This window comes from Gnatocerus cornutus, chromosome 6, assembly GCF_029298725.1.
Source record: "Gnatocerus cornutus isolate USDA-ARS CGAHR chromosome 6, icGnaCorn1.1, whole genome shotgun sequence".
Taxonomy (NCBI): domain Eukaryota; kingdom Metazoa; phylum Arthropoda; class Insecta; order Coleoptera; family Tenebrionidae; genus Gnatocerus; species Gnatocerus cornutus.
Window position 1 is genome coordinate 9,550,436 of NC_142238.1, and position 22,878 is coordinate 9,573,313.

At 34.4% G+C, this 22,878-nt stretch overlaps 6 protein-coding genes across 10 annotated transcripts; 3 read left to right on the top strand and 3 right to left on the bottom strand.

The window, feature by feature from the left end:
- Positions 1–189: 189 nt before the first annotated feature.
- Positions 190–1,475, top strand: CREG (Cellular Repressor of E1A-stimulated Genes). Of its 2 annotated transcripts, none has more exons than XM_088038087.1 (6): positions 190–346; positions 442–595; positions 642–796; positions 851–970; positions 1,026–1,107; positions 1,152–1,475. In XM_088038087.1, the coding sequence occupies exons 2-6, from the start codon at positions 451–453 to the stop codon at positions 1,319–1,321; spliced, it is 672 nt and encodes a 223-aa protein (XP_087894213.1). In that variant the 5' UTR covers positions 190–346; positions 442–450; the 3' UTR covers positions 1,322–1,475. The 2 variants fall into 2 exon arrangements, with proteins under 2 accessions (XP_087894213.1, XP_087894212.1); XM_088038086.1 differs by having other exon boundaries at positions 451–595.
- Positions 1,322–4,203, bottom strand: LOC148172689 (uncharacterized). Its single transcript, XM_088038080.1, has 5 exons — positions 3,415–4,203; positions 3,029–3,364; positions 2,813–2,980; positions 2,040–2,355; positions 1,322–1,965 (listed from the first exon to the last, which is right to left on the bottom strand). The coding sequence occupies exons 1-5, from the start codon at positions 3,962–3,964 to the stop codon at positions 1,485–1,487; spliced, it is 1,851 nt and encodes a 616-aa protein (XP_087894206.1). The 5' UTR covers positions 3,965–4,203; the 3' UTR covers positions 1,322–1,484.
- A 67-nt stretch (positions 4,204–4,270) lies between these two features.
- On the bottom strand, positions 4,271–5,903 carry LOC148172690 (uncharacterized). 2 transcript variants are annotated; one of them, XM_088038085.1, is made up of 6 exons: positions 5,577–5,903; positions 5,500–5,525; positions 5,327–5,449; positions 4,924–5,280; positions 4,758–4,875; positions 4,271–4,702 (listed from the first exon to the last, which is right to left on the bottom strand). In XM_088038085.1, the coding sequence occupies exons 1-6, from the start codon at positions 5,579–5,581 to the stop codon at positions 4,339–4,341; spliced, it is 993 nt and encodes a 330-aa protein (XP_087894211.1). In that variant the 5' UTR covers positions 5,582–5,903; the 3' UTR covers positions 4,271–4,338. The 2 variants fall into 2 exon arrangements, with proteins under 2 accessions (XP_087894211.1, XP_087894209.1); XM_088038083.1 differs by having other exon boundaries at positions 5,497–5,525.
- Positions 5,904–5,936: 33 nt separating this feature from the next.
- On the top strand, positions 5,937–10,530 carry LOC148172691 (heterogeneous nuclear ribonucleoprotein 87F-like). 2 transcript variants are annotated; one of them, XM_088038081.1, is made up of 6 exons: positions 5,937–6,138; positions 6,234–6,290; positions 6,386–6,860; positions 7,753–8,190; positions 9,107–9,194; positions 10,385–10,530. In XM_088038081.1, exons 1-6 carry the CDS (start codon positions 6,109–6,111, stop codon positions 10,395–10,397), a joined length of 1,101 nt encoding a protein of 366 aa, XP_087894207.1. In that variant the 5' UTR covers positions 5,937–6,108; the 3' UTR covers positions 10,398–10,530. The 2 variants fall into 2 exon arrangements, with proteins under 2 accessions (XP_087894207.1, XP_087894208.1); XM_088038082.1 differs by lacking the exon at positions 10,385–10,530 and adding an exon at positions 8,264–8,332.
- A 409-nt stretch (positions 10,531–10,939) lies between these two features.
- Positions 10,940–15,002, bottom strand: ro (transcription factor rough). Its single transcript, XM_088039332.1, has 3 exons — positions 14,768–15,002; positions 11,655–11,889; positions 10,940–11,168 (listed from the first exon to the last, which is right to left on the bottom strand). The coding sequence occupies exons 1-3, from the start codon at positions 15,000–15,002 to the stop codon at positions 10,988–10,990; spliced, it is 651 nt and encodes a 216-aa protein (XP_087895458.1). The 3' UTR covers positions 10,940–10,987.
- A 1,350-nt stretch (positions 15,003–16,352) lies between these two features.
- LOC148172693 (aminopeptidase N-like) lies at positions 16,353–22,650 on the top strand. Of its 2 annotated transcripts, none has more exons than XM_088038502.1 (10): positions 16,353–16,472; positions 19,017–19,178; positions 19,320–19,762; positions 19,813–19,978; positions 20,025–20,447; positions 20,500–21,309; positions 21,361–21,566; positions 21,616–21,927; positions 22,211–22,292; positions 22,338–22,650. In XM_088038502.1, exons 1-10 carry the CDS (start codon positions 16,464–16,466, stop codon positions 22,500–22,502), a joined length of 2,778 nt encoding a protein of 925 aa, XP_087894628.1. In that variant the 5' UTR covers positions 16,353–16,463; the 3' UTR covers positions 22,503–22,650. The 2 variants fall into 2 exon arrangements, with proteins under 2 accessions (XP_087894628.1, XP_087894629.1); XM_088038503.1 differs by lacking the exon at positions 16,353–16,472 and adding an exon at positions 17,919–18,161.
- Positions 22,651–22,878: the final 228 nt, after the last annotated feature.

Sequence of the window (22,878 nt, forward strand, 5' to 3'; positions counted from 1 at the left end):
TTTGAAAAAAGTATTAATTCCAGTTATGTTTTATGCATCTTATAGTATTATTAGTATTTTTTATAACAATATTAGTGAGAATTAAAGGAGCCATAAATTAGTCCGGCATTATCGCAGCTTTGTTTATTCTTAAAATAAAGATTAATTTTGTTTGTTACTATAAACATAACTATTTTTATCGACGGAAATTTATGGATATTCAATGATAATCCAGAAATGTATGTAACTTGCGCTGACCTTTTTGTTTAAAACCAACATTAATCATTACAATTGCAAATTACGATTAATTTAACTTCGTGTTCGACCCCTGACAAATTCTAGCAACAAAGAACTTGTTCAACTAAAGGTATGTACATTGTCTGAAGAATCTAGTTAATTAGTTTCAATTAGAAAATTGCGCCCGGTCTGTTGCAAATTCCAAGTCATTATTTTCATTAACAGTTCTTTCAGATGGCTCTTGTGAAAATCAGTGCCCTTCTTGTGTTGGCGCATTTCGGATATTGCAGCATTTGGATCTTTGCTCCATCATCTGTATCTGTGCCTCCACAACCCAGTGATGTAGCAAAAATGGCTAGATACATTATGCGCAATTCTGGTAATAAACTATTTGTATTTCATTCATGAAAATATTTTTTTGTAAGATTGGGTGTCGATCGCAACGAAATCAACTCAAAAGGACATCCAAGGGTATCCTTTCGTTTCTTTAAAGTCCGTGAGTGACGGTCCTGATTCTAATAGTACAGGAGTTCCGTATTTGTATATGACGGACCTGGATGTGTCGGGACAAGACATTTTAGTATGAAACTAAAATATCGACTTAAATTTTAAGGTAAAGTTATTGTTATTTTAGAAAGACAATCGCTGTACTATTATGGCTTCTTTGGCTGAATCTGATTACTGCAAACAACAAAATTTCGATCCGCAAGATCCTCGTTGTGCTAAGCTGATCATCACCGGCAAGATGCTCAAAGTACATGACAATAATCATCATTAATTACTCAATGGAATATAATATTTTATTTAAGGTGGATAAAAACAGCCCTGAATATCAATTTGGAGAGGATGCGTTATTTGCCAAACATCCTTCAATGAAATGGTGGCCAAAAGGTAAATGCGTGATATTTCGTAAGGACGATTTCAATTTTTTTTAGGTCATAATTTCTACGTGGCTAAAGTAGATATTGAACAAATCGCAGTTTTGGATTTCTTTGGAGGCATAAAATACGTTTCAGTTGAAGATTACTTTAACGCCGCCAATACGACTCTACCAGGAGACGTAGTTTTCACCGACGTCGAATTTATTGAAATAACTGCAAAATAATTTTATCTTTATACACAGCCGAACTTTATTTTATCATACAATTTTCCGAGTCTCATAACATCACAATCTAATCACAAAACTATTACAAAAAAACATTTAGAAAATTATATATTATAATATTAAAACTACAATACAACTAAAATTCATTGAAAAACCCCAGTCTTTAATTCTCCAAAGTTTTTGAACAAAAGTTTTGCGAAGTTCTCCTTCTCCAATGCATGTTAGTATTTTGCTTTAAGCTGCTGTTAACAATAACGCTGGTGGCAGCATTTGGAATATTTGCGTATGAATTATTTTTAGGCAACTCAACATCTGTGTTTAACGATCTGACGGGATTTAAAAGTACCCCGTTTTTCAAAGTATCATTAACTTTGAGATTGGTGTAATTTTCGGGTAACTTAAATTTAATGTTTTTAATGATGGCGTGTTTTTTATGTTCAAACGAAGTTTCGTAATGGAGAGGTCGCGTTGGGTATGGTGACAATATTTTCTGACAAATTTCGGTGGAGGTGGGTTCACTCCCTTTTCGTATTATGGTACGAGGGGGTGGGCTGTGCGGGGATAAAATCTTCTGACAAATGTTCACGGATTCCGCCAAATCGAATGGCTTTGACACGTTGGGAATTAAATCGTAGTCGCAGTCTCTGTAAAAAGTAGATATAAGTACACAAGTTCCTAATCTTATCGGAGATCAGTAAATTTCCTTCAAAATAATTACCTATGAATGTTGTAGTTATTTTTGAATGCACTCGTTTTAAATGCAAGCTTTAAGGGTCCATTTATCACCGTTCCCGTTCGATTATTCGGTTTATTTATTGCTTCTGTCTTAGGCTTGCAAGCAGGTGATGCAGTTATCACATTAATCGCGTTAGGATTATCAACCGGTTTGCTGGAAGGCTTGATTAGTAATTGCTTTACTGTAGCTGCAATAGGATCCACTTTCTTTCCAGGATGAGTGTTTTTCACGTGACGGGATAAATTGTCTTTACGTCTGAAGCTAGTCGTGCAGATGCTACAGATGAAAGCTTTCGTTTCTGCAAAAAATACGTCAGACAAAGAACCTGGAGACAGTGCATACGGTCTGAACTCGAATAAAATGCAAAGAGTTTGAAAAGATGGCCAAGGTTTGAGGTCACATTAGCGCTTTCGAGAACAAAAATGTTTAAAAATTGAATTGTTAGGATAGTCTCAATGTCAGCCTGAATCATCCAAAGGTAGGGAATAAAAACGGTTTAATTTACATAAGTAGCAAAAAATGTCATTATCGGAGCTCCCGTCAGTTTAACAATAATCGTGGTAGAGAGAGAAACATTACAAGTAATTATGAGTTAGTTTTTTTCCGTTGCTTTTTCTAAAAAGTGATGATCTAAAGTTTACCGGTGAGTTTGCTTCAATAGAATTTTGAGTTTATTTTTGCTAGCTGATACTGTGAGACCTTTGTACATTATTCGGGTTCAGCCTGTATAATCTAATAAACCAATAGTGTCCTACCTAAATGAATAAGTTGATGACGCTGCAGGTCCTTGTTATTCATAAAAGTTCTTGAGCAAGTAGTACATTCAAAGGGGCGAAGTCTTAAATGCGATCGACGATGCACTGTTAAGGCCCATTTCATTTTAAATGTTTTTCCACATTGATCACACATGTGTGTTTTTTCATCTAAAAGTAACAACAACTAAAAAACTCCCTCGCTGATTAAATACTTACTTGAATGTGAAATTAAATGTCTATTTAAATTGGAAGTATTGTTGAAACTAACATTACAAACTCTACAAGTGTGGGGTTTTTCCCCTCTGTGTATCAAAGTATGTATCTTTAAAGATTCTCTGCTGCGGAAAGCTTTCCCGCATTCTGTACAAACATAAGGTTTAGCTGAAGAATGTAGGGCAACATGCCTCTTCAATTTTGTTTTTTCACTGAATGACTTCTGGCAAATGTTACAACTGTATGGTTTAGTTCCAGTGTGTTTCTGCATGTGAATATCTAAATGCGGTTTTTTCACAAAATATTTTGTACAAACATTGCATTGGAAGGGTTTTGTTTCTGTAAAAGGAAAAATAGAGCCTGGAGAAGAGAAATAAAAATCTACTTACCCCCTGCACAATAAATGTGGTACTTAATGTGAGACTTTGTGGTAAACTGTTTATTACAAAGATTACACCTATATTGAACTGGATCTTTTAGAACTGATATATGATTGGGGATAATTATATTCCTATAGGTTCTTTTAAAGTGAATATCTTTAAAAGTTTTGGGTGTACTACTCTTTTTAACTTTCTGTACAACGGGAGGCGGTTTAATTTCGTCACATTTCTTATCATCAATTCCATTTGAGAGTACAGGAAAAATATCAGGTTTCTTCACAGTTCCATTACAGGTGATAACGCCAGTATGACTTTCAAACTTAATAACACTTTGCTGTTCATAATTTTTGTCAACAAATATTTTATCAATGTGTGGCTCCTCGAATTTACAATTTGTTTCTGTTAGACGTTGTTTATTTGTTGTTTTACACTGTTCACATTTTTCCTCGTCAAGGAGTAGACACATTCGGCACTTTTCATGTCCACAAGAATCTTTGACCAGTCTACTGGAGGCCCCATTTGAAGTTTTCTTACACTGGGGGCAAATTACCCCGAACATTTTTACATTATAAGTTACGAAACTCTAACAATGAGGTTAAACATCACAGAAACTACATTTTAAATGAAGGAAAAACGGATTTCAACTGCGACGAAGTTACATTCATAATATTGTTATTAGGAAACAAACTTTAGAATTATTTGAATTGTGTTTAGAACTGAAATAGACACATAACAAGACTTTTTGCTGTCACTTGGTTGACAGGTGCTTTACTCGATTTGACATCATTTTGACAGTTAGGTGTTTCAAGTTTGACAGATAAACCACAGAGTTAAAAATAATAGAATTTGGAAATAAAACGAAATATTCCGCTAAAAATAATTTTCAAATATAAAAAGTTCCACACATGTTAATACAATATTAATTAATTTCTCTTAATCTATTTCAATAACACTTTGTTTACAAAACCATTGCTGCTTATTTTCATAATAATCAATGACCACTTCTGGACACCTCAAATTGACCTGACTTGCGGGTACCAAATCCGCTTCTCTGCAGCTTTTCCACATCATAAGAAACATCAATTCGCCACTTGCATCAGTTGCACCAACAATCTTATCTGGTTCAAGTCCACGATCAAAACCGCGAGCTCTGCTATCTTCAGTTATGTTTTTCCTCTTGTTAGCTTTCTCATTTTCATCCGGATCTACTTTAGCGCTGACTTCAAATTGAGCTTCATAATTTGCTATCAAGTCAGGACAATCAAGGTTTTCTTCAGGCTCCCAAGTATTATCAGATCTAAAAAATGGTGGTTATTAGAATCCGCTTCGATTTTAAAATTTCATTATTTTACTCTGAGTATCCTTTCCATTTTAAGAGATATTCGATTTTGCCGTTGCGCGTGCGCTTGTCTAGGATTTTTTCTACGGAAAATTCTTCATGGTTCTCTTGAAGTGTTTCCTTCGCCTTTGCTACAAAAATAATAAATAATACTTTTCACATTTAAGCACAATTCTTACAGTGTTGTCCATTTTCTATTATGACTTCAAAATCGTCCTCATCAACTTTATATCTACTGTGTGATTTTCTTTCTCTTCTTTTCGTCTGGGCAGCATCATCGTCACTTGGGGCAACTACTGATTTTTCTGGTAATTCTTCATTAGGTAATAAGATCAGTTTACTGTTTCCCAGCTCTTCCTTTAATTCTTTAACATTTTCAACAGGCTTCAGTATGTGAATTTTTTTTGTTCGATCACATTTAGCCAATCTAAATCCAACAGAATTTAAAGGAATCTCTGGATACAAAGAACAAATATACTCATTGATTTGTTCAACATTCCAGTTCAAGAGAAACGCAGGCATATCCGGTGCAAAGCCTAAGAAATGATATTAATTTAGTAAAAAAATGGTGGAAGTGAATACCATATCCCATTGAAGTTAGCAACTGAATGTCGGCTCTAACGGGATATCCCTCTGGATTTGGGAGGCGCAACAGAAGAACGGGTCTTTTCATATCAGTTGCCGCTTTTCGGCCCGTTCCTCCAGCTAAAAATTTTACATAGTTTACATTGTTTTTACATTGAAATACTGACCACCGCTATCTGAATTATCAGATAAAGTGCTGAAAAATGGTGTTTAATTTTATACTGTCAATATTTATTGATATACTCACTCCATGATGAAATAGCTGAGTTGAAAAATTGAGCTTGTTGCCTAGATTTGGAGGTTAGCGTGACAGCTTGTGAATTTTTAGGTTATGCGATGTCAATGTAAACATTGATTAATGTATTAAAAATTCTTTAAAATAACCACTTTTCGGTGCTTTCTTCGTTTTTACCACCTAAAAAGTCTCAAATCTTATGAAAACGGATCCAACTTTATTAACTTGCCATTTAGATTTTAAATATTGACGTTTTCCCGACCAATCAGGTGAGAGGTCGTATAAAAGCACAAAAACAACCAATCACATGTTTTGTTTTTATTAGTAGACGCCAGAGGATTTCCGACAACTAACGATTGAGCTTATTTTCATGCTTCGGTGAGCTTCGGCCACATGAAGTTGGTGGGGAACAAGGTGTCAAATCGAGTGAGCTTGGCATTTTGCAAAGTTGTATTAATTTTTTGTATTTATTTTGACTTCAAGTTTTTCAAGTCTCGAGTACAAAACAAAGAATTCCCAACGAGTGCAAAAATCAAGTACAACAATGCGCCGACACGGTGAAGATTCCAATGATGTAAGTATCTTGGCAATTCTAGTTTATGGAATGGCGGACGCGTCCATCCTAATGATAAACACAAAAACAAACATTTTGTAAAATTCTCTTTATAGACCAAGCCTGACCCCGAACAATTGCGTAACCTCCGAGACAGTGAATATTCCAATGATGTAAGTATCTTGGCAATTCTAATCTATGGAATGGCGGACGCGTCCGTCCTAATGAAAAACACAAAAACAAACATTTTGAAAAAATCTCCTTATAGGTCAAGCCTGAGCCCGAACAATTCCGTAAATTGTTTATTGGTGGTTTGGACTACAGAACGACTGATGAATCGTTAAAGAAACACTTTGAGCAATGGGGCGAAATTGTGGATGTTGTGGTGATGAAAGATCCCACGACAAAGAGGTCTCGAGGGTTTGGGTTTATTACGTATTCGAGGGCGCATATGGTGGATGACGCCCAAAATGATCGACCACACAAAGTTGACGGTCGGGTGGTTGAGCCTAAAAGGGCGGTTCCACGACAAGATATTGGAAGGCCTGAAGCAGGAGCCACAGTGAAGAAGCTCTTTGTAGGCGGATTAAAGGACGACGTGGAAGAGGAAGATCTTAGAGACTATTTCAAGACTTATGGTACCATCCTGTCATGCACAATTGTCACTGATAAGGACACAGGGAAGAAACGCGGCTTTGGGTTTATTGAATTTGAGGATTATGATCCTGTGGACAAAATTTGCTGTAAGTGGTTTGAGAATTTTACATGATTAGCTCACACAAATTGTTCCGTGACGTTTTTTTTACAAAATAGGGTCCTTTTTCCTCCCATAATTAACACTAATTTGGAATTTTATGTTGTGTTTAATATGATTGTAAAATTCTCGTCATATAAATATTATTGATCCATCATTGTCCACTTCTAAAGAATTATTGATCACATCAGTTCAACCAACTTTGAATCCCGCGCAGTGAGCCAACCTCGATTATCCGTGCTTCTCGGAACCAGAGCCTGCACGGATAATCAAGTTGTTCAATAAATACGTTTTAAGTTTTAAGGCAACAGAATTATTTGGAACGTTTTTTTAATTCAAAATATAAAAAACTTTTAAAATTAAAAATTAAAATTTTTCAACATCTCAACAAGAACAATTTTTAATATTGAAAGAAATTGAAACAATCAACTTTTATCAGACATATTACATTCATATAAGTAACAATTTTGTACCTAGTAAAAAACACTAGTACTTTTATTGATTTTTTTTGGTCCCAAAATTTTCTCTGCTTCTTGAGTTTTCACTTTCCCTAAATATGAAGGATTTCATTGCAAAAGAATTTGTTTCAAGCATTTTTCTTTAATTTTGTTTTTGCTCTCTGCACTTAAATTTCATTAAACTGCATCAACTGTTACTCGTGAAATTTCAAATTTTTCATTTTCTAACATTGGAAGTAAAAATACGAAGTAGTTGGTCTTCGATTTGTGTGTTTTTGTAATGCACCCTTGCACGGATAATTCCCACCCGGATAATCGAGGTTCTACTGTACTATCATTTTGAAACAGATATGACTTGACTTGTTCATCAAAGTTGTAACTATTTATTTGAGATAATGCTTAATTTTGGAAAAAATCTTTCAGTGCATAGACACCACCAGATCCACGGCAAACACATCGACGTTAAAAAAGCTCTCAGTAAAGCCGAAATGGATCGTGCCAACCAAGGCGGTGGTAACATGAGCGGGGGTGGGGGCGGTGGTCCAAGAGGAGGCCGAGGGGGTGGCAGAGGAAATTACGGTGGCGGCGGCGGCGGCGGCGGTGGTGGTAACTGGAATAGAGGTGGACCAAGTGGCGATTGGAATAATCAACAAGGAGGTTACAACAGTGGCAATTGGGGCAACAGTCCGTGGGACAATCAGTCAGGCAATAATTGGGGTGGGGGACCTCAAGGATCGGGATACAACTCTGGAGGTAGCAGTTGGGGAGGACAAAATGATAATTTTGGTGGAGGATACCAGCAGAATTATAGTGGTGGCGCTATGAGAAATAACTATCAGCAGAATAGACCTGCTCCATATAGTAAGTTATAAGTTCTTTAAGTGCTTTTTTGTCGTTTCTAACTTTATTTTTTTGTGTTGTTGTGTCTGTTAAGAATCGTTAAAGGCAATTGATAGCAGGAAGAAAATGGAATAATAAATACACATACACACACAGACTGTTGGTGAGTTCATCATGTATTTAAATTTAGTCGTAATTTATGATTATTTGGGAATTTCATTGAGTTTTTTTTAACTGAATAACAGCTGTGGGACATTCTAATAGATTGTATTACCCACCGGGGCCGTGACTTTTTTTGTGTATGTGTTTTATGTATTTTACACGCCACGGTGGTTAATACAATTGAATTACGACTAAGTTTTCAACTGAACTTGCCAAGAATTTAATTTACAAAATTAGGATATGAGACTATTCGGTTTTTAAGTTTGATAGAAAAAAGAATAACCTGAAATCGTAAGCTGATATCCCACAGGTGCTCAGTTGGGGCAGTTTAGTTGCAAACACTAACATATTTTTGATTAACATGCTTAATGGGGTACTTGCATGCCGTAGTCAGACTGTTTTGTTGACACCAGTTATTTTCAGTATCTCGTGATTAGGTAAAACTAAATATAAAAACAGTATTTAATACTTGGCGGATTACCAATTTGTGAATATGTAAATTTGAAGTAATTTCATATTCTCATTAAATATAGCCAAGTGATATGCTGTGGTAGTGACACATTTATTGGGAAATTCTTGGTCGGTTCTATTGGGTATGCAGTTCCCCTTTGAGCGCTGCTTGGTTTAACTGCATGCTCGATCCACCGATGGATATCGGCTTTGGATTATAATTTCATCCCTCCGCGCCTCCTGCATGTCTTTTAGTAGTATAATTGAAGATTAGGTGTTGATTTCCATGACCGCAATAGTGTTTAAAACCGGGAATTTTTTATAGATAATCCTGGCGGTGGATATGGAGGCAATTATGGCAATCAAAACGGAGGCAATATGGGTGGTCCGGGCAACAGGAGATACAATAACATGTAAGTGCAACTGGACAACGCTGCTAATACAGTGCCAGATGTACATAATATTTCATATCCGAATCCAAAATAACATAGCAACATTATTTAATAACATAATGAATGATTATGTAGTTGAGGCCACCGGAATATTAACACGTTTCTGTGAAATTTCACCGGAGTTTTTGATTTGGCAGCTTGATAGTATCGCCGATTCAAAAATAGTTAAACAGACAATGAAGGTGTTATTTTAGTGAACTTATGTGTATCATGTTTATTATAATTTATTGGTCATCAAATTGGTGTCCAGAGGTGCAGTACGAGGCGCATATGTTAGGCCATTGTGTTAGAATTAGGTTATTATATTCAATTTGTGTATTTTGGTTATTTATTAAAGTTCATAAAATTATTAAAGGTAGTATTTTTCATGGATTTAATTCAGCGGTTAGGTTAGACTCATACTTCTCAAACTAACCTTTAAATCTACGACCCATTTCATTCTTTTGAAGATGTTCAGTGGAATTGTAAAGATTTTTTTGATTTGGAAAGAAAGCAGAGAATTTGTAGGTGTGGATAGGATTGACTTAGGAAGAGACAGTACAGTTAGCGTAGACTGAATTTGCAGTGATATTGTGTAAGCAAGCAGGTTAATGATAGGTATGTATAGTTTTAGATACGTTCTAGGATGTAAAAGTTATAATACTATTTAGCTCAGGTTTCTTTTTCATGCTTAAAGAAAGGAGTAACAAAGCAGCTACAACGACCACACAACTTAGATCTTGTAACAGATGCGCTGTAGGGTGTCATAATCATAAAAAATAGACAAAAAATCATTAACAAGTAGAAAGCTAACCTGGGTTAGGTAGACACACAAATTTTGTCATCTCATTCACGTAAAAACAAGGGTTTGCGTCGTTATTGTAACACATTGAAATTTGAGTGTGCATTTATCCTAAAATGAATATTAATGTCGATTTATTTTTTCATAGGACCTTAGCATGAAGTCTTTTAAATCTACATTAATCTATTTTTTTAAATAAATGCAAGCAAAACATCGGCTTCACCGTAACAACGATCGCAGACTCCTTTAAGAAAGTCAATTTATTTTTATCATTAGTTTTATTTTGGCAGAATCACTTGATTTATTTTATGTCTCACCCTGTGTAACGGTAATGTAACGTACTAATTGAGTTTTATTTTTTGGGATCCAGTTCGATTCATTGATGGCCAAAGGGTCGCAAGAGCGGTGAGTATTGAAGCGAGTGATGTAAGTAAGTTCCGTATTACCTTATGAGTGCAATTGTGTGGAAGGCTTGAATGTGGTTAATATTTTAAACAAATAAAATTATAAAGTCAATGTGATTTGTATTTTTTACATCCTTGAAACTCCAATCCAAGTTAAATGATGTCGCTCAAGCGGAAGACATGCTTGATTGCTTTTCTTCATCAGCATCTCATTCGCTTGCTTCTTTGTTAAAACACCAATACTTCCGATATTCATAGCATTCCGTCGAGAAAAACAGGGGGAATTACTGGAAAAAATACAATGTGAAGAAAATAGAAATTAAGTGGAGGGTCAGTTTTTAAAGGGATAAAATGATGCGCGGGAACTTCCACCTGGTGAGGTAATCTGGTCTTTTGTGAGCAGTGCACGCTCCGTTTCTTCCAATGATTGTTGAGCACGATATTTATATAACGATAACTTCAATAAAGGGTCTGTTGTTTAACGGTGCTTTAATACCGGATTAAAATGTGTTTATTTCTTACTTTTATATACAATTAAATTCTGACTAGAAACATTACATTTGGTTACACTACACAATGTTAATCTCGTCCGTGACTGTTTCAATATTTTCATCAGTTTTGAATACTCTTATTTCGGAATTACTGGACTGTAACATCGGAAACTGAGTCTGTAATGTTGGACTTCCATGAAAACAAGGGCCATCCAAGCACATTGGACAAAAACTACCAGGAAATGCTCCCAATAACTTTCTGAAAATATCAAGATGATAATAAAATTGTAATCACTAGGTAATATTTCATATTTCTCACGCAACTGATGGAGAGATAAATGATAATAGGACAAAAAATAAATGGCTTTGATGTAAACTAATAAGGGACCAAGAGAAAACAGGATTTGTTCAACGAGCTGGCAAAGCAGAGGGTTGATTTTATATTATTTGATTTAGACGTTATCGCGCAGACAAGCGCCAGTAATAAGGGTGAATTTAGATTTTCTGATAAGGCGATGTTGGATTTAAAACACGGTCTTCAAAGCGTAAACATTTATACGGTTTTGTTGAAAACAGTTATAATACTAATTTGCTGGTGTAGTTCGTGTTTTTCTTTCTAAATTTTATTTTCTTTTTTTGTTGGCTTGGAGACATCGAACCCGGTCGTCTAAGAAGATAAGGATCACCGCCCGTCATGAGTCTCATTTAAATTCAAGCTTAATATTCAACGAAGTTAAATTCTCACCTGTAATGATGATCTATGTGCGCCTTTTCAATTCTCTTATCTTTAGCCCTCCGATTTTGAAACCAAATCTTGATCTGAGTCTCCGATAGTTTCAACGTCTCCGCTAGTTCACATCTTCGCGCCCTGCTGATATATTCAGATCGTTGATACTCAATTTCAAGCCTCAGAGTTTGTTCGCTGCTGAAAGTGGTTCTTTGCCTCCTAGGTCTCCCTTCTTTGCGCCTTCTTCGTGCCACTGCAAATTGTTCAAATTCAATTAATTTTGGGCATGGTCAATTTAACGAAATTGGGGTAGGTTTTTGATGATTCTGTGTCGGACACAACATATGGCGTCTGCATCAAGGCTTCACGTTTCCGTCAATCACGGCATATGTCATCCTGCAATATCATGTTGAGGTTCACACGATGAGGACCCTTATCTGAGCAACCGAGACGAATCAACCACACTTCCTAATGTTGTTATGGGGTTTAAGGGCTATCAATCTTCACTTAGCAAACGCGATTTGACGATTATAAGAAAAAATTCCAGTGTGCAGATTTGCTATATTTATTTGCAACAAAGGTTTTGGTTAAAATATTATTATAAAATTAACGTTTTAATTGCGTGATAGCTAACGTGTCTATAAGGCGTAATTATGTTCGAATTACATACAAAAGCTGTATGTTCGATTGTAGTGAAGACAATTTCGTTCAAAATCGTGAGATTTGGTGTCGAAAATGTTGAGGTTTCAAACTGTGCTGATTTTAGAGTTATGGTTACGAACTGTTCGGAGAGCAAATGAATAAACCTAAATCGTGTATAAAATGGAAGGCATAGCTGAAATAGTGTCGAATGAGGTGAAATTTTTTACCTACGATAATTATTTGGTACTAACAAGCGGTCATTATATTTATCTTTATGGTCGCCAAACTATGTAAAACATAAATTATTATACAATCGTATATAAAAAAAATATTAAGTAATACCCTCTAAAAGTTATTGGTAGTCGTTGAAACGAAGTTGATAATATTAATTGATACTTCAAAATCTCGAAATTGTTCTCGTAAAAATAATTTTATGCCTGTTTATTCTCCCCAGCAGTAATTTGTATAGCAATAATGTAGTAGAGATCTTTTGCAATTGAGGAATTTTTTTCCTGCAGGTTCTTACAATTATATCGGAGCGCCCCCTGTAACAATATAAGAGGTTTTATTTATCGTAAAGAATCTGAAAACTCAAACTCTAAGCTGTAGAATTCACACCCACATCGTAAACTTCAGCTTCAGAGGGATTTGTCGAACGAAAAATAGATATTGCACGGTATTGTTATTATAACGTTAAAGCTGTTATAATCGTATTATCGTCATTCAAATATTTCAAACAACCGTCACATTTCCAGGATAACGCTGCATTCTCTGGTGCTTCCCAACCGGGGATATAATAATTATGAAACTATAAACACATGTTGTCTACCTAATTGATCATTATGACAGGGAGGTTGGTGGGAAATCAATTTGCACCAGTTGGAATTCCCACCATAAATTTAAATAATTCTAGACTAAACAGTAATTATAACCTAGCGAATGAATTCGGACAAAATGGGTAATTTGGTTGTTTTGTACAATTCACGCGAGTTTCCTGCAACCGCAAGAAGTCCGCAGGATGGCACATGTCTCATCCCACCCCCACCTCGCGCTAAAGCTGGCTCATTCAAAGTTGCTCGACTGTACTGTTGTAATCTCATCATAATAATATTTTACATTTCATATTGTGTTGGACTTATTCTCTGGATTCAACACTGTGGCTGTTGCGACAGAACAGACTTAATAAAATGTGTTGTATTTACAGCGGTGGAAGAATTCCAATAATGCATATTTTTGCAAATTATATACATAAACTTATTGTTAAGTTAAGTGTGTACATTTAGTAACCTTAATCATTGTGGTTGGGAAACGCTAAATGAAATGAGAACAGATTTTTATTAGGTATTTCTTGCAAAACAAAACTGTCGTGGAACGGTTCATTCTCTACATTAACCTTTATGTTGTACAATAATTAAATAGCCATTAAATTTGATCCAATTGTGAAATTAAGCCCAATAAAGCAGGTACAACTCTTTACATTTTTAGCAAGAATTTTATGCATATTTTATTATCAATTCATTCAAAACTTTAGTGATTAAAGGGTGGTTTCCCTAAAATGAATTTTAAATGAGTAAAAATGTCACCAAGGGGGCTTATGATGGAGAAATCCGTTGGTAGCTCTGTCAAAACAAATTACAGTTGTTTGTTTATGGCTTTTGTGTGAAAAATTGAAATTTGTAGGAAAATCAAAGCTAGATAGAAAAGTTTAATTTTTACGTAAGATTTTTATTAAAAATTTTTCTACATTTTATTTTATCCATAAATTAATCATCATAAAATCGCAGGAATTCGACAACATGATTTGACTTTTTTTTATACATTTTTGTGTTAAAATTTTTCTCAATGACTAAAACATTATAAAAAAATAGTAACTACTTTTTTGTTGCTAATATTTTTTATAAATTTACTTACGAGGAAATAATTTCACATTTTACCTAAAAATGTTACTAATTTTACGATGCTAATGTTACTAATTTTAGAATTAATGGATTTTGTTAAGTGCTCTTCCTAATGTAAAATTTTTACCAAAGAACTGCTCCATTCGTAAGGAAACGCCGTTGCGTGTATCGGTAATATCCTACAGACTTTAGAAGTGAAGAAATAAATTAATATTCTCACAATTATGTACTTTGTTAATCAGACTCTTCTTCAGTCAGTTTCAAAATGAAACAATTTATTTCGTTTACAAAAAAACACGGAACCCGGAAGTGTTAAATTAAGATGAGAGAATTTTTTCAGCGATCATAAACATATCTGATTGTAAATCAATATCTACCTAATAATATTAAACTTTAAAAAAGCTGCTTAATGACTGTTTATTTTTTAACAATTTTGGCCCACTACCATTTACCCATAACGTAAATACCGTTTAAAGAAAGTTAAACCCACACCAAGAAACAATATCTGCATCTCAATAAGTTAATAACTACTTAACTACTGGTCCAAATTAAAACACTTTCACCCAACATCAAACACATAAATATTCTTACAGAAAGCAGAGAGTCCCGCGGCGGCAGCAGCCGTCAGATGCGTATCATTTCCCGGAGGAAGTAAAAAAGGCAACGGCGAAGCCAAAATAGGTACAGGCGTAATCAATTCTTGTATATTCCTCTGTTTTTCACTTTCTTCCCTCTGCTCTTCATCTCGTTTTTCTAAATGACCATAAATTCTTTGAAAAAATTCGCGAGGCGAAGACGGTTGAGTCGTCTTTGGTTTCGTTGTCATCACTTTACTTCGGCCGATTTCAGGTGAGTTGTAAATTCCCACAGGACTATAAAGAGCTGAAGCGCGTGTACGGGGGCGGGTTTTGAACAAGGGCGGTGCTGATGTCGGCCAATTGAAGGGTAGGTTTGTAATGTGTTTGGCCTCTTAACACTTCCAATGCTTAATTCAACCCTAAATTGATTGCTGATTGAGGAAGTGAGCCATTGAAGGGATAAAGGGATTGTTGAAGTGTGGATTTACAGACAAGAGAAGCGGAATAAATTGATAATCCTCTGTGTTAGTCGAAAGAATACAATACAATAATGCAACAATTTGTTTAAACGGATGTCGATAGAGAGTGCATCCAATTCCCCAAATTTCAAAATTTTACTCCAATTGTCTCATATATTTTTTGTAGGTGTAGTTTCTAATTTGATCCAATATTACCAATTTTGATGGTCACAATTTATTATTGCGGTTTTTAGACCTTCAATTTTCTCTACAGTTTCACGAAATAAACCACTGATTAAATATGAATTTTGTAACGCTTTTTTATGGTTGTAAAAAGTGTGTTAGAGTTCGATATTTGCTTAAAACTACCTATTTAACATAAGAATCATTTAATTAAATAACATTTATTTTTAGATGAATAGGGTCCAGCATGGATGTATAATTTTTTAGGTAAGCATATCTACTTTCAAAATATTTACTAAATCTCAAGAAAATAATATAATAAAATAGTGGTCTTGCTTCTACCGATTGTTGAACATATACATTTACGGGTAGTAGTGAATAAAAGTCGTTCGTTTTATATATAAATATACGGGGTGATCTTGAAAGATAAGAAAATCAGTCTGTATAGTATGAAAAATGCGAGCAGTATTTTTAGTTTTTTTAAAAGTCTGAAAAAATTTTGTGGAATTAATTGGAATATGAAGCTAATAAATTAAAATACTCCTAATTTTTTTGAATCTGATGTGGAACCTGTTTTTTAGATCTAAAATCGCGTTTCTCGCATCAAAGTGCTTGCAAGATCTATTAGCATTAATTTAAACCAAGTCGTGTCATTTCTTTCTTGTGTACAATTCATAACATTTTGTTGTTTTATAACAATTTCAGTTGATCCTTTAATACAATTTAAAATACATAAATAATTATTAAAATGGGATTTTTTTCCTGCCTTTGGAAGACACGTTGTGTTATGCAGTAATCACAATCAAGCAACGTAAGTTGGGGTGCATTATGTGATTGAATAACAATGTCACTCATAACGTCCAGTATTTATAAAATTAAAACTTAATAAAAAAATTGATATAATAGTTACGACGGACTATGCAAATTAATCAAGTGCTTACGTTTATAAATAGAGGGGCACAAACTGGTAGCAATCAGTACCAAGCCAAGTGAGACGCCAATCGCGTCCCAGTCATTTCTTGAGTTTAAAGTTTATTCTGTAATACTTTCGTTATCTAGTTGTACTGCATGGTCAAGGTAAGTGTATTTTACCATAAGTGGCGAATCATGAATAATTCATAAAGTCCAATTAATAAATCAAGTACCTAATTTAATTTCCGAAATGATTTGTTACAAGTAAAAAAATTGATAATAGTAGGTACCTATAGTTAAATTTTCTTATTTAATTAATAATTTTTAAATAAATATTATTAATTATCACTTATCTTTTTCGAAACAATTACCTACTGTATCAAATTAACATTCATGATTAATGTCATTGACATCATTACAGGTGTAACTAATCAAACGATGATTTTTGTTATGTTCTAAAGAATAATAATTTATGGTATGCACAGTTTTATGACGTTTCAAATTGATCATTGATCTCAACGATCGCTAATTTTATTTCAGTCACGCAGTTATCATTGTCACTTTCCATTCATAACAAAGAGAAAGCATATCTAGAAATGTGTTCTACCGGTTTGGGAGTGCCAAATTATCATAGTTTTAATACTAAAAGAAAAGTTAAGATAAATGTATTAATTTAATGTCGGTGAGCCCTAGTTTTGATTGAATGATTCTTGAAATCACTCTTCTTGAAAGTGTGAACATTATGTAAATGAAAATAGTCATTTTTAAGTCTTAATGTAAAAAGGACCACATTTTTTTTGGTTTCAGAGTTTTTGAGAAGTAAGTTTTGTAAAGATGAAAGATGAAGATTAATTTAAATGTGAAATTGTTGTCAATTTTGTTTTAAGAATATAGAAACGTTTTGTAAATCATATATTTTAATGTTATTTCTGATATTCAATGTTTTCATTATAACTATTTAAATAATTAAGTTGAGAGTTAAGAATCAAATTAATTGTTAAAAATAAAACAAAAACAGAATCTGAAGAATTTTGGTTTTTTTTATGAATAGAGGAAATTTAAATTGAAAACACTGACGCACATTACTATTGAAACGTGGGAAACTATTGGAATTTAATTAGAGATTTTAATTAGATAGGAAAAACTGGAAAAGTTACAGAAAATGAAAGTGGTATCTTCATACAAAATAGACAGCAAAAAAGCTTACTTTCACACAGATACAGGAATAGAAAGAACTTCTTTTAGTTTTTCTTAAAATAATTGGAAATTTTAGCTCTATTAGTCATTCAAAGAATCAAATCAAGACCTTTCATTTGATTTTCCTGTTTAAATCCCTGTTTTATAACTTCACATTCACATAATAAACAAGTGTCAATTTTTTTTGTCTGCAATTATTTTAATAAAAAATTACTTATGAGAAAACTTAATAGCAACTTTATACTTTTTTAATATACAAATTGTAATCATTCTGTTTCATAACTTTACATCAACATGTGTTATTGTTATAATTTCTGATTTGATAAGCTGTATTTTCCAATGAAGTTGACGTACGTGGGAGACCACAATGAGAGTATAATGATTTGCCACAGTCCCTGATCATGTGTACGTTTATCATCTTCATTTCATTGTCAGTAAACAAATTAAATCGTCAACGTGAGAACTGTTGTCAAATTCAAAAAGTGTTTGCTAAACAAATTGTTGTGTAATATGTAAAAAATCGCGTTACACTTTAATGAATATCCAATTAGTTGACATTCGCCCACGTATTTATTTCGCAAAATCTCTTCAAATCGGTAGTTAACATCTATCGATTGGGTTGTGTTTAGATAGTAACTTCATTAACCGAGTAATAATGTAAGTGAAATTGCTTAATTACTTTTTAACTCAAACCTATTTTATCTCGATCATATATCTGTAGTGTTGTAATGACATGTTATAGATGATTAATTTTGTATTACTTAATTCGTTGTGGGAATATTTTTACATTTTTTTTGTTGCTACCAAGTCACTGACCTGAAATGAGCTTCCAGTTTCAAAGCAGAAAAGGCTTTTTATGATAATCGCGTGGGTTTTTGATAGAGTTCCGTATAAACAGATACTGTAATTCTTCATTTCATCTGATTCGTGATAAGGAGGCATAATCGGCAAAAATGTGAATGCTAACCAAGTTTTTAGACTCAATTAATGATACAGAAATTTACATAATTCCTAAGAGATTATTATCAACCAAATGCAGAATTTATTAGTTTGATCGCGAAGTGGAATAGGTTGATCAATAAACACATCAGATTTTATTTTAAATTTATCCAGAGTTGGCTTCAGATAATATTTGTCTTGCTTCAATTGTATAATTTCATATGATAAAAGCTGAAGCCGGCTCTGGTTTGAAGTACCGCACTAGGGTGATGATAAGTGAGAATAATAATGGATAAACCCACGCTCCCACTTTTATTTGATTAATATAATAATATAATTTACTTCAATTTAATTATAACGTGAGTTTGCTTTTCCTCCACACAATATTGTGGCAAGAATTAGTGTCCTAAGAGTGTGCGGTATGTTTATAGATATTTTTTCATCAAGAAAAATTTGCAAAAGAACATTAGAGCTCCGAATTATTTGACAAATATCAAAAATAATCAGTCATGTCAAATCAAAAAAGTCTTAAATTATTAAAAGTTCCAGCCCCTTGACGATTTTTTTTTTCAGAACATGTTTCGTACATTTCTCCTTTTAACATGTTGGACGTTTATCTCCATTGACTCCTATCGACTACCCTCCAGTATAACTCCAACAAATTACAAAGTAAAAATTCTTACACACCTTGGAGAACCAGAAAATTTTAACTTCGAAGGTGAAGTCTGGATACAGGTAAGACTTTTTCGATTAGACCTACAATTTAGTAAACATGTCACGTTTAACCTTGTCTACAGTAATGAACGTTCTCAATTTTTACAACGAAGGATTAAAAATGCACAAACATTGACCCACATCATACAATTTTATTTTCAGGTGACTTGTCATGAACCGACTCGAAACATCACTTTACATTCTGAAGAACTAAACGTTTCCAGTGACAATGTCACAGTGAAAGATATTTCGAGCTCTGCGGCGAAGCCAGTCCATGTAGAGGGAGTGAAGTTCGAGACACAAAACGATTTCATGATAATTGATTTCAAAGAACCGCTCCAGAAAGATCATAATTATGAAGTTTTCATTCCGTTTAAAGGAGTGTTAGGTGATGAACTGAAAGGTTTTTATAGAAGTAGTTACATGGATGAGAAAACCAAAGAGAAGAAATGGCTTGGAGTAACTCAGTTTGAAGCCACTAGTGCTAGAAAGGCTTTCCCATGCTTTGACGAACCAGCAATGAAGGCAATTTTCGAGATAATTATCGGGCGCAAGAGTACTATGTCTTCTATAAGTAACATGCCTTTGAGCAAAACGGAACCAATGTACTCAAAAATTATTAAAAGTTTCAAAAAAATGATTGTCTGTGTTTTAGTAAGGAAAAGGAAGGATGGGTTTGGGACACGTTTGAACCATCTGTGCCCATGTCTACATACTTGGTAGCTTTCATTGTGTCAGATTTTGGATCCAAGACATCCGAACCGTCTAAAAATAACAACGTCACTTTCAAGATATGGGCGAAGAAAGACTCCTTAGACCAGGTTTGTTTATTTCAGTGAAAAACAGCTCCAGTAACACATTTAATAGGTAGACTATGCCAGAGAAGTGGGTCCAAAGGCACTTGAATACTACGAGGAGTTCTTTGACATCAAATATCCTCTACCGAAACAAGACATGGCAGCAATTCCAGACTTTAGTGCCGGTGCTATGGAAAACTGGGGTCTTATAACCTACAGAGAAGCACTCTTGTTATTTGATCCCAAAGTCTCCTCACTTACAAACCAACATCATATTGCTAGCGTGATTGCTCACGAGTTAGCCCATCAATGGTTTGGCAACTTGGTAACAATGACATGGTGGACCGACCTTTGGTTAAATGAAGGTTTTGCTACATATATGGCAAGTCGAGCTATTGAACATCTTTATCCCCATTGGAAATCACTTGAAGAGGAGGCTGTCGGCAATGCTTTAAATGTTTTTTCGTTTGATTCCCTTCGGACCTCACATCCGGTGAGTGTTCGCTCGCCACTCACTTCTTTTTTATACTGTTAGGTAATTGCAGGTGTCAGTACCCATCGGTCATCCTAGCGAAATTGACGAAATCTTTGACACAATCTCGTACAAAAAGGGTTCATTTATAATTCGCATGATGTCCCTCTTTCTTGGTGATGAAACTTTAAGAAAAGGAGTGAGCAACTACTTGAAAGCCCACAAATACAACAACGCCGAACAAAACGATCTCTGGCAGTCACTAACTGAAGAAGCTCACAAAAACAACGTTCTTCCAAAGAACTTAACAGTAAAGACAGTCATGGACACTTGGACTCTTCAAACTGGATATCCACTTATTACTGTAACCAGAGACTACGAGAAAAATTCAGCTTTTATAACACAGCAACGCTTCTTTAAAGACATAATTAAACAGAAAACGGACACGGGCTGTTGGTGGGTACCACTAAGCTACACCGATGGCAAAGAACAGAAGTTTGACTCGGCTAAACCAAAAACTTGGTTGTCTTGCGCTGACAACGGCACTGATATTAAAAACTTGCCGGATAAAGAAACGTGGATTTTGTTCAATATCCAGCTCGGTGGTTTATACAAAATCAATTATGACGAACAGAACTGGAAGCTCCTGACACAGACGTTAAACAGTGAGAACCATAAAAAAGTACCGATTTTAAATAAAGTGCAATTGCTTGATGACGCGTACGATCTGGCTTGGACCGGTAATCTTAAATATGATATTCTCTTTGATTTGTTGAACTACATGAAGTACGAAGAAGAGTATTTACCCTGGAAGGCAGCTTTGTCAAACGTGAACTCTCTTAACAAACAAGTGAAGAAGTCATCCATTTATGGTCTCTATAAGGTAAGGAAAAGCGGCTAGAAAAACCGCAGCACTTCTATTTTTGTCTTGTAGACTTACATGCGGAAATTAATTGTCCCCATTTACAACAAAATCGGAGGTTTAGTGATCCCGGAAAACAAAGATCTCAACAAATTAGATATTGTTAAACATATCGTATTGATAGACAGTTGGGCATGTCGCTTTGAAGTATCCAACTGTGTTACAGAAGCCCAGGATTTGTTCAAGAAGTACCAGAACTCTCCGAACGACAAAAATATGTAATTAAGATTGAACTTATGTGGTTTGAGTTAGAAGGTTTTTTTCTAGAATTTCGAAAGAGTTCCGGAGTGTTATCTTCTGCAATGCTATCCGCCATGGTGGTGAAAAAGAATGGGAATTCTTGTGGGGACAATACAAGAAGTCTAATGTAGCATCTGAAAGAGATACAATTTTGAGCGCTTTGGGATGCACCAAAGAAATTTGGTTGTTGAGAAGATATCTGGAATGGTCGATCACGCCAAATTCCGGAATTAGAAAACAAGACTGTGGTGCAGTTTTCGGAGCGGTTGCTTCCAATGATGTTGGATACTACATTGCCAAACAGTTCCTTAAAAGCAAGATCAAAGACATTTATAAGTAGTAAGTACTTTTCAGTGTGCAGCTTCGATCTGAGGGTCTAAAAAATGTTGGTCATTGCAACGTATTCTCTGTTAGTCATTATCACTCGCAAAAAAACTGACTAACAAGAAACAACGTTCCTTTCACTTTCAATAATGTCAATAACTACAACAATTAGTCTAGCATAACATTTTGATTGCTGACTTGTAAGTCTGCAGGGGACACGTTTAAAAAAATGTATTTGATAAATGGAAAATAACCAGTGACCGGGCAAAGTTTCTCTGCTTTAATTCGTTTATTACAGTTTAGGAGCAAACGCAAAAAGAATCTCCCGGTTTTTGTCTTCAGTGGCTAGTCAAACGACGACCGAAGATGACTACTTGGAGGTAAGATTTGAAGTTGTAATAAACAAATCATCAAATTATTTTTAGTTGCAAGCTTTCGTTAAAGACAATCATTCGTACCTGAAAGAAATAAAAAAAGGAGTGGAACAAAGTTTAGAGATGGCAAAACTGAACATCCAATGGCAAAATAATTACTTCAGTGAAGTGGAGAAATTCTTGAGAAAACTTGACGAAGAAGAACGCACTCATTGAAAACAAAGATTTATTTTAACTAATTAACTTTTAAATACAAGTATCCTACAAAAAATATATCTCATAATCATGTACTTAAGAAAGCAGCATTAATATTTTTGATTACCAGTTAAACCAGTGTAATTAAATTAAAGAAATGGAAAAATTACATGAGCTGTTGTTTTTTTAACATAATTACGGAATGGTGTGATTATTGTTGAGGACCCTCCCCCATTATTTGTTTTCTATCTAATATCACGAATTTAATGATATAGGCATGTCGTACCTACAGATCTAATCTAAATTATAATACTGGTCAAAATGTTCACTTTTGTTTTATTCATTGGAATCAGTTCAAATAATTGCATGATCATGTTGTGTCTAACCACAAGCATTT

Bases quoted from the DNA above. Each gene is read 5' to 3' on its own strand.
- CREG (XM_088038087.1), top strand. From the start codon at position 451: ATGGCTCTTGTGAAAATCAGTGCCCTTCTTGTGTTGGCGCATTTCGGA. The intron at 971-1,025 runs GTACATGACAAT...ATTTTATTTAAG, and splicing joins TCACCGGCAAGATGCTCAAA to GTGGATAAAAACAGCCCTGA. The intron at 1,108-1,151 runs GTAAATGCGTGA...AATTTTTTTTAG, and splicing joins AATGAAATGGTGGCCAAAAG to GTCATAATTTCTACGTGGCT.
- LOC148172689 (XM_088038080.1), bottom strand. From the start codon at position 3,964: ATGTTCGGGGTAATTTGCCCCCAGTGTAAGAAAACTTCAAATGGGGCC. The intron at 3,365-3,414 runs GTAAGTAGATTT...TTCCTTTTACAG, and splicing joins CCACATTTATTGTGCAGGGG to AAACAAAACCCTTCCAATGC. The intron at 2,356-2,812 runs GTAGGACACTAT...TATTTTTTGCAG, and splicing joins TCATCAACTTATTCATTTAG to AAACGAAAGCTTTCATCTGT.
- LOC148172690 (XM_088038083.1), bottom strand. The intron at 4,876-4,923 runs GTAAGAATTGTG...TTATTTTTGTAG, and splicing joins AATAGAAAATGGACAACACT to CAAAGGCGAAGGAAACACTT. The intron at 4,703-4,757 runs GTAAAATAATGA...ACCATTTTTTAG, and splicing joins AAATGGAAAGGATACTCAGA to ATCTGATAATACTTGGGAGC.
- LOC148172691 (XM_088038081.1), top strand. From the start codon at position 6,109: ATGCGCCGACACGGTGAAGATTCCAATGAT. The intron at 6,139-6,233 runs GTAAGTATCTTG...TTCTCTTTATAG, and splicing joins ACGGTGAAGATTCCAATGAT to ACCAAGCCTGACCCCGAACA. The intron at 6,861-7,752 runs GTAAGTGGTTTG...AAAATCTTTCAG, and splicing joins TCCTGTGGACAAAATTTGCT to TGCATAGACACCACCAGATC.
- ro (XM_088039332.1), bottom strand. From the start codon at position 15,002: ATGACAACGAAACCAAAGACGACTCAACCGTCTTCGCCTCGCGAATTT. The intron at 11,890-14,767 runs GTAAGAATATTT...AACAATTTGCAG, and splicing joins CGCGGGACTCTCTGCTTTCT to TGGCACGAAGAAGGCGCAAA. The intron at 11,169-11,654 runs GTGAGAATTTAA...TGATATTTTCAG, and splicing joins CACATAGATCATCATTACAG to AAAGTTATTGGGAGCATTTC.
- LOC148172693 (XM_088038502.1), top strand. The intron at 19,763-19,812 runs GTACTCAAAAAT...TCTGTGTTTTAG, and splicing joins TTGAGCAAAACGGAACCAAT to TAAGGAAAAGGAAGGATGGG. The intron at 21,567-21,615 runs GTAATTAAGATT...GTTTTTTTCTAG, and splicing joins TCTCCGAACGACAAAAATAT to AATTTCGAAAGAGTTCCGGA.